A 16099-nucleotide genomic window follows, 5' to 3' on the forward strand; every position below is an offset into this window, starting at 1 on the left:
CTTCAGTATTTTCCCTAGTGCTTGATTGATGATTCTTTCATAAACTAAAGGTAAGCTCATGTTTTCTAATTTCATTTTTAGCTGAAATTTTATAATACCGTGCAAGATCAACACGTGCATAAGTTCCTTACGAAGGAATGCCAAATTGAAATCGGAAGATATATACGCAAAGAATCTCTAGGATCATTGGCTTCTTGGATTGTGAAGTTAGAAAATAGCGAGCATGCCAACCTTAACAAAACCCACACATAATTTCATTTCCAAACATATATAACTTTAATACAAAATACTTTTTAATTTTAAATTTTTAAACTTTTTCATCTAATAATTACCTAATCATTATTTATACACAAAATCTAATACAACTTTTATGAACTTTAAAATAGAATACAAAAATCAATACAATTTTTTACAAACTTCAAAATAAAAATTATATGCAAACAATTTTTTAACTTTTTTAATCTCATTTTCCAAAACTCACTCAAATATTTTTATTCAAACTATTCCACTACCACCATTAGCAAGATTATAAGATATTCCAAATGTTCAAACGAGTGCTCAAACATCATACGCTGCCGACTAATTTTTAGATTGAAAACGGAAAGAGGTGGTAGTTACTCTTTTTGTTACTGCTAGTTACTTGTCGTATTAGTTTTCCCTTTTTTTCTTAAGGTCTATTCATGTCTCTGACCATCAAAACCGAGTATTGAAAATCTTGCAACCTGTATAAATATTATAGATAATACAAACGGAGATCCCTAAAACATGTTCCACGCAATCTTGGGTACATAAACCCAAAAAAAAAAAACGAATCAGTATCACAGCGACCGAACAAATTCATATATATCCTAATGCCCAAAACTATCGGCGGCAGAATCTGCCTTTTATGTTGCATTGGACTTTCTAATTCTAGAAGAAAAGAAGAAGAAGAAGAAGAATATGACTCAGATTTAACGGTGTTAGTTTTGGAAAATGATCCGAATTTAGTATCATACGTTGTGACTGTGCAATAATTCAACCGCAGCAGCAACTACTCCTTTTCCCTCCATAGAAATGTCAAACCCTGGTTCCTCGATCTTTTTATTCAGAAGCTTATCGAGTTCACCACGCAATTTCTGCAAAAATCCATTACATATTCACTTCATCAAAGTCATGGAAAGAGACAGAAATAGAGAAAGAAAATGAAAGGGAACTTCATTTGAAGAGGCATTCAAACAAAAAATCTCCAAGAGACAAATGTACCCGTATTAACTCTAGAACGCTTTTTGATGCAGAGAAATGTAGGTAACCACCAAGCATCTCAATGCCCTCCCCAGTTTTGCTAGGGATGAGATTACCACCGAAAAGAAGTAGAGCATAATCTGATATATTTGTGGAATCTCGGACATAGATACTGGTCGTTTTCACTTTTTCACTGTAAACCATGTAAGGCAGAGGGAATTGATGAACCCCTGCATTGACAGATGCAGGATGGATGTCAACTTTCCCGACTTCTTTAGTGTAGAATGCCGTTCGCTTTCCTCTTCTTTGGCACTGCACTACGTTTGGGTAGAGTCCAGCACAAAGGATTGCACAGACCATCTCTAAATCATGGCTGTATTGATTGTAAGCCTGCACAAACATATGACAGCTATTAAATCCAGCAAATCCTTCTTTGGATTGAAATGCAGTACAGTTCTCGAATCATTTCGTCAGGAAGGAAAGAAAGCAACACTAGTTCACCAGACACAAATCAGTCGATAAGAAATCTCTCCAAATGAAATTGTGCAAGTACTAAAAAAATGCATAAATAAATAAATGGACAAAGTGGGGAGGGTGAAGGAATACTAAATTAAAAACCATAAGAGCTCACATTAGGACCCCTTGATTTGTCTACAAAACCAATGTCTGATAATAGATCTAGAAACTGCATTCTCATATCCTCCATCATCTGCAAGGTTACTGGGGATAAGAAGTTAGCCCAACAGAATGCTCTTTCCTTTCCTTTACGTTTTGCATCCTTCCATCCTTCAAAAGCTTTAAGAAGTGCTATGTGGTCACTGCATACAAAAAGTGGTGAAGTTAAAGAATTAGTAACAGAATCAAGGGAAACCTTAAAAAAACAAAAAAAGTCTACAAAGGTAAAGGAGCAGAATGGCTCAAGCTTAATGACCAACCTGCAAGAATCACCAGCAAAGTATCTTTTTGCTGCATCAGCTTCCTCTTTCCTATTTATTGGTAGGATAAATGGGTCACGATGTGCAAGTGCAGCTGCAATTGTTAAGGCAGGATTGAGGCATTGAAAGATAGATCCCATAAGAAGCATCTTCCCGATATTTGGGTCCAACGGTAGAGTGCAAAGATGGCAACCTGTTACAATAAATGATTAAGATTACAGTCAACATCCTAAAGCTGATATCTAATAGAGAACTAGCATCCAATGTTACAAACCAAGTGGCGTAAGCTCCTCCATATCATCTACGGCTCCAATTGTTTTAAGAAGTTCAATTGCATTTTGCACAGCAAGAGTATCTGGTGGCTGAAGTGCTTTTGCCAAAAATGATCCAACAGTTCCAAGCTGCAAACTTTTGATATGCAGGCAGAGCTCTTGCAAAGGTGTTCTGAGAATTTCAGGCAACTGATACTGAACCATTGCATCATGGATCATTTTGGGATACAGTCTATAACAAATTCCAGGTTGCACACGGCCAGCACGACCTCTTCTCTGAAGTTATCTCGCCATAGTCACAAGAAAAAGAGAGGGAGAAAAAAGAAGAGATTTCCAATTAAGCAACAGATCAGTTAAGCTATTTAAGGTGGAGAAACATTTTTTTTTTTTTTTCTCAAGAGAACCTCCCATTGGCTATTATACTTTTTTGGCACTAACTGTATACCTGATGCGCAGAAGCCTTAGATATCCATGATGGTAACAGACAAGCCAGTTTGTTCAGAGCATCATAACTAGTTTCCTTTGCCTTTCCACAGTCTATGACATGCACAACATCATCTATAGTGATACTACTTTCTGCAATATTTGTTGCCAGCACAATTTTCCTACAACAGTAGATGAAGGATATATAAAATTTCTTTCATAAAAATTATATGGAATCTAGGAAAAAATTGGCAAGAAGTTTGAAGTTGTTTGTGAAAAGTGAGACACAGGCTTGGTCGTGTTCCAATTGATACTATGCTGTTAAATACAGGGAGAAACCAGATATTCTTGTGAATAAACTATAACGTCCATGGTACCATAAAGACCCATCATTCTCAAATCTCACACTTTGACAATTATATGATACTGCGAGTAAGCAGAAAATGTCAATATTTATGCTCATTTGTGTGGGAGGAGTTAATGAATTGAAAAAGACACTCTAGCTGCATGACTGCAGTGTCATTACTTTTGGATAGGTCCTTTTAATTTACGAAAACTATGCACAGCAAGACAGCAATAATTGAGCTATATAGTCCATATATGCACCATCATAGAAAATTAAGAAATTGATATTCCACAATATTCAACTCCATTTATGTTTGGTTAGCTGCTCAAAATAACTCCCAATTCTCTAGCCCTGTAGATTTTGAAGACTTTTCGTCTTTTTATTTGCCTTGCTAGTTGGTTGTATCCTTTCTTATTCTTCCTATGTACTTGGGTTGCAACCTTTGCATGTTTTGATAAAATTGCGTAACATATAAAAAAGAAATAGATGTTTCCATAACAACTGGTAAAAGCTAAACATCTAAAAAGATAATGAGTTAATCGTAACAATAAAAAAGATAGAACTTAGAAAGTGTGCTTGCCTCTTGTTAGGGGGAGGGCGATCAAATATCTCACGTTGGTTAAGGGTGGGCATTGAACCATGTAGGGGAAGGACAAGAAACTTGCTGGGATCACCAAGGAAGCTGTTTCCTTTAACTTTGTCAAGTAACTTGGAAATGTCGTCCCAGCCCATAAGGAATACAAGAATAGCTCCATCACCTTCATGGCGACAAATATATTCAATTGTTGCTTCCACCTATAATGAAATACCAATGACAATGATCATGATCATGAAAAAAATCCTATGTTTACCTGGAGACAGGAGATATATATAAAAAATAATAATAAATGAAATTGCATAGAAGAAAGTAGTGATAGAAATATATATATATATATTTTTTATAAGTAAGAGAAAAATATTATTAATCAGAAAATAGACAAAGCCCGTGTACACAGGAAGTATACATAAGACACCTAGGAACGTTCTATGCGCGATGAATTAAAGATAGGAAATCATGAACATTGCCCCCGTTTAGTACAATAGCGGACAACCAAAGCAATAAAGTGTGTAGGAAAAAGTTCTTCAACTCTACCATAGAGCGTTCCTTGTCTTCAAAGCAGCGCGCATTTCTTTCCAACCAAATACACCACATAATACAAAGCGGGATCATCTTCCACATTGCTGCCACATGATTACATCCTTGCATCTTCCTCCAACAACCCAACAAACCTACCACCCTCGAGGGCATAACCCATGCAACATCAACCCTTTGAAAAATCTCATCCCACAACTCCCTTGTAACCTTACAGTGTAGTAGGAGGTGATCAACAGATTCTCCATTCTTTCTACACAAATAACACCAATCCATCACTATGCACCCCCTCTTCCTCAAGTTATCCATGGTCAAGATCTTCCCAAGAGTGGCATTCCATACAAAAAAGACTACTTTAGAAGGCACACGAGACTTCCAAATGCTCTTCCAAGGAAAAGGAGAATGGTCCTGTGATGATAAGAGTTGATAAGAGAAAATCTGAAACAATAGATAATTCTCAATCATGAAAGTCCCTGATAAAAAGAACATTCTGCTGATGAACAACATGAAGGAATAACCGCACATCCGCCACTGAAGCCTCCCTATTAGCAGCAATACGAAAAAGCGTTGGATAAACTCTTTCCAATGCATGGTCTCCACACCACACATCCCACCAGAAGCTTATACGATTGCCATCTCCAACTACAAAGCGAACATATCCTTCAAAACAAGACCACCCACTCCTTATAAATTTCCATAAACCCACATCATACCCCCCTCTCACTTCGTTGGAGCACCAACCACCCTAAGCAGCTCCATATCTTGCATCAATAATTTCTTTCCACAAAGACCCCCCCTCCGAATGATATCTCCATAATCATTTCCCCAATAGGGCTTTATTAAAAGTTCTCAAGTCGCGCACTCCCAACCCCCCTTATATAACTGGAGCACAAACTGTCTTCCAACTAATTAGATGGAATTTCTTCTCCTCCCCCAAGCCCCCCCATAAGAATGCCCTGATGATTTTCTCAATCCTGTTCCCCAACCCTGCCGGTAAAGGAAACAATAATAAGAAATACGTGGGAAGATTTGAAAGGGTGCTCTTAATAAGAGCAAGAAGACCCCCTTTCGATAAATAAAATCGTTTTCAGCCAGCCAACATTTTCTCTATCTTCTCCACCACCCCATCCCATATAGTTCTAGCCTTAAAAGTTGCACCCAACGGAAACCTCAAATATTTCAAAGGCAAAGAGGACACCTGACAATCCAATAAGCGTGCTAAATAGCGTATATTTGAAACCACACCCACCGGAACCATTTCAGACTTACCAAGATTCACCTTGAGTCCCGACACTGCTTCAAAGCAAAGTAACAGTGCATGTAGAGTTTGAATCTGGCTTTTATCTGCTTCACAGAAAAGTAAAGTATCGTCTGCAAATAAAAAATTCGAGATGGTAATCGAGCCACCAGTACCATTACCCACCTGGAAACCAGATAAGATACCTCCACCAACTACGGCCTACACCATCCGGCTAAGAGCCTCCATAACTATAACAAACAAAAGGGGAGATAGGGGATCTCCTTGTCGCAAACCCCAAGAACTATCAAGAACCAGGCAGTCGAAATACAATGACTCATCCAGGCAATCCACCTATCACCAAAACCACACCTCCTAAGCAGGTATAAGAGGAATTCTCAATTCACATGATCATACGCCTTCTCCATGTCAAGCTTGCATAAAATGCATAAGCCTCCCTCCCTCAATCTATGGTCCAAGCATTCATTTGCAATGAGCACTGAGTCAAGAATTTATCTTCCATGAATAAATGTGTTCTGGGGCTTGGAAATAATATGTTCCAACACCGGGCTTAGCCGGTTAGCAAGAACCTTTGAGATAATCTTATACACTCCACTAATCAAGCTTATAGGACGGAAGTCTTCAACAATCGAAGCCCCGTGTCTCTTAGGAATGAGAGCAATGAAAGTTGCATTTTTTTAAGGGATTTTTCAAACTTTTGAAAAGAATGAAATTCGTTGAAGACCTGCAATACATCCCCTTTGACAATGTCCCAACAAGTTTGAAAGAACCCCATAGAAAAACCCTCCAGCCCCGGCACTTTATCCCTAGTCATACCAACAATGACCTTGTATCATCGAAGGGTCTCTCCAGAACGCGAGCGTTCTGAGAGTCAATAACATCAAATGATAAAGCATCAAGCTTCGGCCTCCACTCAGCCGATTCTAAGAGAAGGGTCTCATAATAATCCGCGATATGATTTTCTAGGTCCAAGAGAGAAGATAACACCTGAGAACCTGAATGTAGCGACTCTATAGCATTATTGCGTCGATGTGAATTTGCCACTTTGTGAAAGTACTTCATACACTTATCATCTTCTTTCAACCAAAGGGCCCTGGATTTTTTACGCCAAGAGGTCTCCTCTGACAACAAAACCCTCTCCAAACTTGCCAAGACTGTACCCTTCCACACAATTATCTCCTCCGAGGTATCTCCTGATAATTCCCTCCCCTCTAACTCCTACAATTCCTCCAAAAGGGTAGATTTCTGGTTGTCAATGTGGCCAAAAACTTCCATGTTCCACTTCTTCAAGTCTTGTTTCAGAGCCTTCAGCTTACCTACAAGAATAAAACTTGGGGTACCAGTGAACTAATACGCAGACCACCAATTACGCACCATCTCCACAAACCCATCCGCGGTAAGCCACACGTTTTCAAACTTGAAATGCCGGCAACCACTATGAATGCGCCCCCACAATCTAGTATAATAGAAAAATGATTTGAACAGACTCGCGGTAGACGTTTCTGACATACCTCCGGATAGTGAGCTTCCCATGAAGGAGAGACAAGGAATCTGTCCAAACTCGATTGTTAGACCAAGTGTATTCGCCTCCTACAAGGGGGAGGTCCATAAGGTCCAACTCAAAAATGAACTCAAAGAACTCCTCCATGGCCGCTGAGTTCCAAAAATGTCCTGACCTCTCGCTATGAAAGCGAGTAATGTTGAAATCTCCTCCCATGCACCACGGTACATCCCAACGAGAGTATACACCCGCCAACTCTTCCCATAACCTCCTCCTATCCCTGTCCACATTGAGCCCATATGATCCTACAAATGCCCATTCCCATCCGTCAACAACGTTCTTGAATCGCATTGCTACTGAGTAATCCCCGATACACTCCTCAATCACCTCAACCACTCTTTTGTCCCACATTAATAACACTCCACCTAAAGCTCCTAAGGAGGCCAAGTAGGACCAACCCACATATGCACATCCCCAAAAACTTCGCACTATTCTTCTGTCGATAAACCGTAGCTTAGTTTCTTGAAAATAAACCACATCACCCTTCCACATCCGCAATAATGCTTTGATACGATGGCGTTTATTGCAATCATTAAGCCCCCACACGTTCCAAGAGATAATCTTAGGCTGCATGTAAACTTAGATTGCCCCTCCCTTTTGCTCTATCCCTACCGCCACTTCCTTCCTTTGCATCATAATTAATGGAGCAAGTTAGCCTTTTCAATTCCCTATCCCGCTTTATGGCTGACTTCATACGCCTATCTTCAAATGCCATAAGAAGAGCCCTAAATTTTTCTCTATCACCTCCATACGAAATCCCAATAACAGCTTGTATCTCCTCCACTTTTGTGAAAACCCAGTTAGAAGGAACTCTCTCATTATTGAAACTGGGCAGGAGTGTGCATAAAGGGGTTAGCACGGCCCTCTCCCCACCAATACAGTCTTTATCCACCAAAACCAACTGCAAATTCGAACTTAGAGTCTGATTCTTCCCCACCAATTAAGACTTCCGTACCTCTTGAATCCTCCACGGCTTCAGAAAGCCTTCCAACACCAAGAGAGTTGCATTCCCTCAGTCTATTCCCATCAGATCCGTCATTCTCCCATGGGAAATTACCTATTAAAGGCCTCAAAAACAAAGAGCCACATCCCAACATTTCTGACGACATCGATGAAGCGGCGAGACCTCCGGCCACCTTAGGCGACCTTATTTGTGTAATCTCCGTCGACAGTAGAGGCCTCTCAACGCTGTGGAAGCATAACTCTTGATCGTGTAAGGCTTCCGGCGCACAATCCGGCACCCCAGACCTCGCTAGTGAAGCCACCGGCATAATCTGGCACCCTTGACCCATCGCGACGAAGATGGTACATCATCAAGCGTACGCTGCATACGGAATTGGGAGTTCGTCGCCTGGGTCTGAAGGCCAGGCTAGGCCCTAACTACAAGGCACCGTATGCACTTCAACCTCAAGCCTAAAAGGCAGACTGGGCCGAGGCCATCGGCCTGTAGGATAGGCCTGCACTGCTGAGCCGCAAAGTGCAAGTCCTTGGGCCCGTTAGGCCCAACTGAGGCCAAACCCTTCCCCTTATCATGCAGACCAACGTCCCCTGGATCCTTGGGCCCAACTAGAATCTCTTTATCAAAGTCCGGCTCAACCTGAGCACCCATATCCTGATCCAGCCCCATAACCTCAATGCAGCATTTCAGTAATCCCATGTTCATCTGCAAGGTATCCACTTGCTTCTCCATTTCAGCCAACGCATGCATCAAGTTTTCCATATTTAGTCTCGACACCTTCCTGCCATTCCCTACGCACGACTGATCTTTCACCAAAGAAGAATTCTCATCTGTCCTCGCTACAAGTTTTGGGCTCGAGACAGAGCCTCCTTGTACAAAAGGGAAAGCTGGTGCCCTTGCGACGGAGGAGCATGCTGAATCAACGGAGGAGGCCCCCATTGCGGGTTGCCTTTGTTTTTCCCCCTTCCCACCCAAAACAGAGGAAGTTTCAGGGATTTCATTCAACAAAGTTCCTCCACCCTACCCCCTTCCTCTCTTCTGGTATCACTATCAGACCACAACGCTTCCCTTGGCCGAACTCTGAAGCGGAGATAAATCTCCCATAAGAGTTACTCTGCCGTTGCACCACCAACACCTGAGACCCACTTCTTCGTGATTGGATAAATTCTGCAGAACCCCCATAGCCTAGAGCTTCCTTCACAATTGTAGCCAACCAACCCATAGAATCTTGAGCAATGGAAATGCAGTTCACTGCACGACAACTGCTCTCCGTGCATCTCCACCATCGCTCATTTAATTTTTCAAACTCAACACTTCTTTTTTTTTTTTGAGTAAAAAAACTCAACACTTCTAATCAACAATAACATTCTTCGACAACCCCATCACAATGTATCTATTCCTAAAGCAAAGTAACAACTGAGCTAAACACCACTGAACAACACCATCGTTAACGGGAATGTATCACCATCGTTAACGAGATGAGACATTATTTTTTTTTTTTTTTCCTTTCTTAGTTGTACAGAGAGAAAAAAAAAAAAATCAGAGGATAGAAATATCTTATCTTTAGAATGAAGCCAAAAACCTATATAGGAAAGTACCCCATCCAAGCAATACATAACAAGGGAGCTGAGTCTTTTTTACCGAAAGGGAGCTGAGTCTTTTTTACCGAAAGGGGAAGTGCCACTTAAACATAAATTTGAATGTTGTATCATCATTACACATGCTGGTTAGGTTGGGCATATCAGTGAATAACAGAGCAGCTGTGTTTTATAATCCGTTTTATGCTTCGTGCCAAGTACCATACGGGAGTAGGATCCCTCAGATCCACCATTGGTTGCAGGTCAAATGTTAGTAGAAATATACTTCCTACGAAATTTTGGTTCATTAAATTATGTTGAAAGTCCAAGAAAGGGGGACAGATGGCTGAGCATTTATTAAACATCTTTCTGTTTTTTGTTGGGACGATAACACCTCTCGTCCTGTATATATTACATTTCTTATTAATCTCCTGAAAAAATACAGAAATTGTCTAGCAAAATTATTAGAAGCAACACAATTGAGCAAAAGAACATCCATCAAAAGAAAAGGAAGGGAAAAAAAAATCCTAAGTAGAAAATCAGATACACTGTGCTATTTCTTCTGAGCAAGAAAAAAATTCCAAGCTATTGATAAAGAAAATTATTTTCATTGGTTAATGGATAACCGAAGTATATACCAGGCCCAAATCAAGCTGTGAACCAGACCAAGCTTCAAGAGACTTTCTTGTAGATGTACTAAAATTTTTGTAGTAAGAATCAATATTAACATCCTGCATGGAACACAACGATATTATGGTGAGTATGATATGAAATTATAGCAGAAATTCCTGTATGACACATTTCAAGATATTGTAATGAGTAATTTGACATATACTTGCCAGAAAATGTCCAAATGCTCATAAAGCATAATTGAGATACATGAGAACAAAATAGTACTAGAGATATGGGCCAAACATTGTAGATTAACGACAGTTTCTGCACACAATGAAATGTCCAGCAGTTTCAGATACCAAGGATATAGCAGATGAGAATTTCTGGTCTTCGGTGTTTCCTTTAAGGTCCAAAACTAAACAAAAACAAAAGAGTTTCCTAGAGAATAAGTTCTGCTTGGCCACTGAGATTTCTCATATGAGAATTTTGAGTTTTAAGATTAAATATTAAAATATTATATTTTAATATTATTATTATTTTGGGATTTGAAAAAGTAGGAAAAATGTTAAATTATTTATTATATTTTGTATGAAGATTTGGAAAAATTGTAATGATGAGATGAGAATTGTGTTTGAGATGAAAATTCTTTGTGGCCAAACAGTACCTTAAAGGCTAGAAGTCTTATCATGTCTTCTTTATATCTCAATTTATGCAGCCGTCATAAAATTTTCTTATCAGTAATCTAATTTCTAAATTCAACAAGAACACAAAGTGTCAAGTTGTTAATACATACAATATGTACCCATCCATTGCAGATTTGCATTTCAAGGACTATGAAGTAATCGGAAGCTAAACTTAGATACACAAAATGACATCTAACATAAATCTTTGGCAGATATGGGGGAAACAAAAAAAGAAAAGAAAGAGAATTAGGGAGGTGAGAATGCAAGTATGCCTCAAATAATTCCATTAAAGGATCCTTCTTAGAATCTTGCTGTCTCCTTCTCCTCGAATTCCCCTCAACGTTGTCAAACTCTGACTTGATATTATAACGAGTTTTCTCCAACACATCCTCTAGGAAAAACTCAGCCACAGGGAAAGTCAATTCCTGCCATTTTGACAAAGAAAAAAGGTGTACGCACAGTATACATTCAGCAACCTCAACAATTGATCTTTCAACACTATAAAGGCAAAACAATAATAAATACCAGTATATGTATAATTGGGGCATTCCCAAAATATTTGGAGAACAAGTCGGCATTGATGGTAGCACTCATTAGAATAAGACGTAAATCTGGACGGCGAGGAAGAAGGTCATTCAGAATTATTAATAAAAAGTCTTCATTCATGCCTCTTTCATGGATTTCATCCACTAGCAGATGGCTCACACCAGTTAACTCTGGATCCTGAACCTGCAGTCCAACATCAAATGTGAAAGAATATGACAATGTCCTGGAAGAGACAAGAATCAAAGGCTTCCCATGCTTTTACAAAAATGAGACATCACGGCATTAAATCCCTTTTTTTTTATTTTATTTTCTGGTGGGATGATACTTTTAGTTGTCCAAATAAAGCTACAAGTGTTTTTGGACAAATTTTTTATTTATTTATCAAAAAAGTTGTCCACCAACACGTGGCCCTATTTGGCTTGTATGCACTAGTGAACACATTGAGAAAAGATAAATACACACAAGCTGAGAAAAGAAAATCTAGGTGAGACCAAGCAAAGGTCCAAACAGCAGCTAGAAGTAGTTGATAAACATCACATTACCAACTGTCGAAGTAATACTCCAGTGGTACAAAATAGCAACCGTGTTTGAGCAGAGCGCTTTGCCTCTAGGCGGATCTGATAGCCAACAGTTTCACCAAGACTCTCCCCCCTTTCGGAAGCTATACGAGCTGCAACAGAAATAGCTGATATACGACGGGGTTGGGTGCACATTATGCTGCAATCAGCACCACGCAGACAGAATATTTCATCTTCTAGAATAAACTGAGGGAGCTGAGTTGTTTTGCCACAGCCTGTCTCCCCTGAAACTACCAATACCTATATTGCAGATAAAACCAAAAAAAAAGAAAAACTTGAATACAAGAAGTGACTCTGGATAACAGAAACCGAGGAAATAAGTTGTAGATTGATTATTACTCTAATATTCAATGGAATCAATCAAGTTCTAGAGACATTCCCTTAAGAAACATTTCTTTTATCAGTAAAGAAGAATTTTATTGACAAGAAAAGTTGGCATAGCCTAAGTACATGGAAAGTATACAAGAGCAACACCTATGCATGATTGTCTAGAGATGCAAGAAAGTTGTGAATATTCATGCCATTAAAATCTATTACAATTGACCAATGGAATAAAAAATTAAGAAAAAACATTCTAAGCTTTGTCCGTTCGCTATCCTCGAAGCAACTTCCATTTCTCTCCCTCCAAATGCACCACCATAAGCAAATTGGGACCATCTTTCAGATTACTGCAATGCGAGAGTTACCTTGGAGGCCTCTCCAACCTGCTAGTAAATCAACCGCCCTGCTTGGAATCACCCAAACTAACCCCACTATATCATGAATTGTTAAAATGCAACCTCTAGCATACAGCGGGTCAAGGATTGCCTCCCCCCCCCCCCCCCCCCCCAAAAAAAAAACACAACACAAAAAAAAACAAAAAAAAAAACAAAAAACAAAAAAACAAAAAAAAAACAAAACAAAAACAAAACAAAAACAAAAACAAAAAAAACAAAACAAAACAAAAATACACACACACAAAGAAATATGAAAATGCTATTGGAACTAGTAGAGCTAGCTCCTTAGAAACACAAAAAATGTGTGAAACTTTTAAAGCATGGCTAGCAGCAAAAACAATCAATATGCAAAACCAGACCTGGTTTTCTGCAACAGCTTTCAGAAACTCAGATTTCACTTTGAATGCAGGAAGCTTTTCTCTGAATGATAGCATTGCCCTTAAAGAATTACTTGCCTGCATGTAGGCAGTACACAACATGAACAATACTTGACTTTGCAATACTCTTACAAAATAAAGTAAATAACGAGAGCAATTTGTTATTGGTGCACACGACATTTAAAAATAATGTCATAACTTGAGAAAATTGGAATAATTACCTTCATGTTTTCTTGCCTTTGCTTAAGTTCGAGACTGAACTTCTCCTTAGCAGAATCAATATCCAACAAAGAGTCAGACTTTCCTACATTGCCACCAGCTGATGATTTATTGCCTGCTCGAGCGGGTGTCCCAGAAGAATCATTAATAGGCACTGCCTGCTGAGACTCTGAACTATTCAAAAGACTGCCAACTCTCCTCTCAATATCTGAGGACATTCGGATCTGCAGAAAGGTCAATATTTTTAAACCCAATACACAGACTTCATATACAGATAGTGGAGATCAATTGTACCTCTTTCTGTGTGGATCCATGACGTTCATCAAGATCTGTCCTGTAATCTGGCAATGGAACTTTGCTGACAACAAGAGCCTTCCCTTTATTGTATGCATGGCTATCTTTCCACAAGTACAAATTCATAAGGAAAAAATGTAAGATGAGGCTTCAAAAGTTTATTTATTTATTTTATAGGTAATTTATATTTATTAGTAAAGCACAGAGAGGCACAACAATTAAAAATTTATTTATTAATGTAAAATAAAACATAATCAAGTTGAAACCCTCTACAATTTGAAAGAAATAATATTTCGAGTCTGGACTACAGATGCCATGAATTCATCATATTTACAGCAAGGTAAGTAAGAATCACATTAGATTGCCTAGGTCAATTTTGCTAGGTTATAATTATAAAAAATCATACTAATAGCAAGATAGACTCATCATCCCATGTCTCACTCATTTTTATGGGTCCTTTGATCTAGAATCCCATACATAAGACCAATTCTGTTTAGGGAAATTACATATCAGAATCATCACTTCTAACTAATCTTTTCCACTTTTTCACACTAAATTATACAAAATAATATCTATTGATAGAGAAGTCCGATCTTTGATCTGCTTATGAACATAAAGCAAGACTAAGTTACAAAATTTACCTGTCATGTCCTAAATAGATCAACAAGGCTATGACACGAGAATGAGCCATTCTCATACCAAAGAACACGGTAAGTTTTAGTGCTTATACCTATCAAAAAAAAGTTTTAGAGCTTATAACATCAAAGCAAACCAGCCACTAGTTACACATCGCATAGCTCACAAAAATTAATTCTGCAAATTTAATCAAACTACATGTTTCAGAACCTAAGCACAATTAGCTGACACGCATGAACATTGCCACAAGTGTGTTAATGCTACCACTAGATGTAGTTTTAAACCCTTTTGGTGCTGAGTATTTACAGGCACTCACAAGTAAAGCCCCAGCTGATAAGCCATGTCAAATAGGGTTTGCTGGTCCGCACGACTGTAATTATGCTTAATTATCATCTCCTGCTCCCCTCCTCTTTTCATCTGCTCCATCTTACTCCACCATTCATTCTCATCAAGAACTTCCATCTGCATATTAAAATCATTTTCAATCCTATTACCGAAAAAGAAAATGAAAAAGAAAAAGAATATGAAATAATCTGCACCAAATAGATCTAACTTGAAAATGTTTCGGTGTTAACAACTTTCTTCGAAATTATTCTGAGTCCAAAAAAATAAAAGAAAAACCTCTTCTAATTGGTACACTGTGTATCCTTTGCTAGGTTAAATTTAATCATGTATCTCCTTTTAATTTGTTAGAAATTTCCTAACATAAGACATAAGCTTAATACTATAAATCCTTTCCATTGCCGATTGCTTGGCAAGCAAACAGCGGTGACAAAGAAAACAACAACTTTGCTTCAGCCATAGCGAAAATGAACTCGTGTAAACAAACAAACCAAAAAACAAAGGGAAAAAGATCATATATATCGTATTAACATAATCCAATAAGGCTACCTCGGCTTCATTCTGTCTCAGGCGCTCAGCTCGCCAGGCAGGGTCCCACCACCGCTGCTCCCCGCGTCCCCCACCGCGGCCTCCTCCGCCACCACCACGGCGGCCTCCACCTCTTCTCCCGGAGTTGGGGCCTCCCCGGCGACCGCCTTGGAAATTGGGCCGGTGAGACATGGGAAGAGCAGAGATTTGAAGCCGAGAAGAGATTGAAAGTCGCGGCACGAGGAAAAGGAGTTTGGAAAGGATGTGGTAGCAGCGGTAGTTAACACCGAATGAGTGCGGAGACATTTATAACAAACATATGGACCGCCCAGTATCCTACTTATATGTCATCTAACATGAACTCCAATTTTTTTCTAACAATAATATTAGATTAAGAAAAATAATATTTACAGTAACAAGTGTTGTGTAATATATAATATCTATTTAAAATAATTAATAAATATGATATTTATATAATATAAATTAATTTTTTAATAATTAATTTTATTCTTTTTTAAAATAATTATGCAATCCTTATGCATATATAACTGTACGTGAGATTATTTTTAGTTGCGGATATTATAAGAGCCCACAATCTCATGGCCTTTCCAACGACAGATCCCACTAGGCCTGTCGATAGTCCGACTCTCCCACGGCCCAACATGATCCCTCTCATTCTCAGACTTCCGGAGAGAGAGAGAGAGAAACAAAAGGAATGAATAGAAACAGCGAGCTTTGCGCTTTCACGCCTTAGTCAATTGTCGACAGGGATTCGAGCAGCTGTCCGCTACACTCCTTCGAACCCAGCAGTCCGAGTCATAAGCCCAGCGAATTATTTTGTCCCTCCATTGAAGCCTTGCAGAAGCTCACCTCACCGTTGAAACT

The 16099-nt window shown here is 39.0% G+C and overlaps 1 protein-coding gene across 4 annotated transcripts; it reads right to left on the reverse strand.

Annotated features, from left to right (window-relative positions):
• Positions 1-706: 706 nt before the first annotated feature.
• Positions 707-15523, reverse strand: LOC122276131 (DExH-box ATP-dependent RNA helicase DExH1). 4 transcript variants are annotated; one of them, XM_043085624.1, is made up of 16 exons: positions 15236-15523; positions 14661-14806; positions 13709-13808; positions 13417-13638; positions 13178-13273; positions 12067-12342; positions 11504-11707; positions 11251-11403; positions 10322-10414; positions 3778-3992; positions 2874-3033; positions 2431-2704; positions 2157-2349; positions 1853-2039; positions 1243-1611; positions 707-1115 (listed from the first exon to the last, which is right to left on the reverse strand). In XM_043085624.1, exons 1-16 carry the CDS (start codon positions 15518-15520, stop codon positions 990-992), a joined length of 3099 nt encoding a protein of 1032 aa, XP_042941558.1. In that variant the 5' UTR covers positions 15521-15523; the 3' UTR covers positions 707-989. The 4 variants fall into 4 exon arrangements, with proteins under 4 accessions (XP_042941558.1, XP_042941559.1, XP_042941560.1 ...); XM_043085625.1 differs by lacking the exon at positions 15236-15523 and adding an exon at positions 14350-14438 and having other exon boundaries at positions 14661-14804; XM_043085626.1 differs by lacking the exon at positions 15236-15523 and adding an exon at positions 14350-14438 and having other exon boundaries at positions 13709-13812; positions 14661-14804.
• Positions 15524-16099: the final 576 nt, after the last annotated feature.

This window comes from Carya illinoinensis, chromosome 9 (assembly GCF_018687715.1).
Source record: "Carya illinoinensis cultivar Pawnee chromosome 9, C.illinoinensisPawnee_v1, whole genome shotgun sequence".
Lineage (NCBI taxonomy): Eukaryota > Viridiplantae > Streptophyta > Magnoliopsida > Fagales > Juglandaceae > Carya > Carya illinoinensis.

Coding starts and splice junctions, on each gene's coding strand:
- LOC122276131 (XM_043085624.1), bottom strand. CDS start 15,520: ATGTCTCCGCACTCATTCGGTGTTAACTACCGCTGCTACCACATCCTT. Junction 12,343..13,177: donor AAGCTGTTGCAGAAAACCAG/GTCTGGTTTTGC, acceptor TCTGCAATATAG/GTATTGGTAGTTTCAGGGGA. Junction 11,404..11,503: donor CCCCAATTATACATATACTG/GTATTTATTATT, acceptor TCAAAATGGCAG/GAATTGACTTTCCCTGTGGC.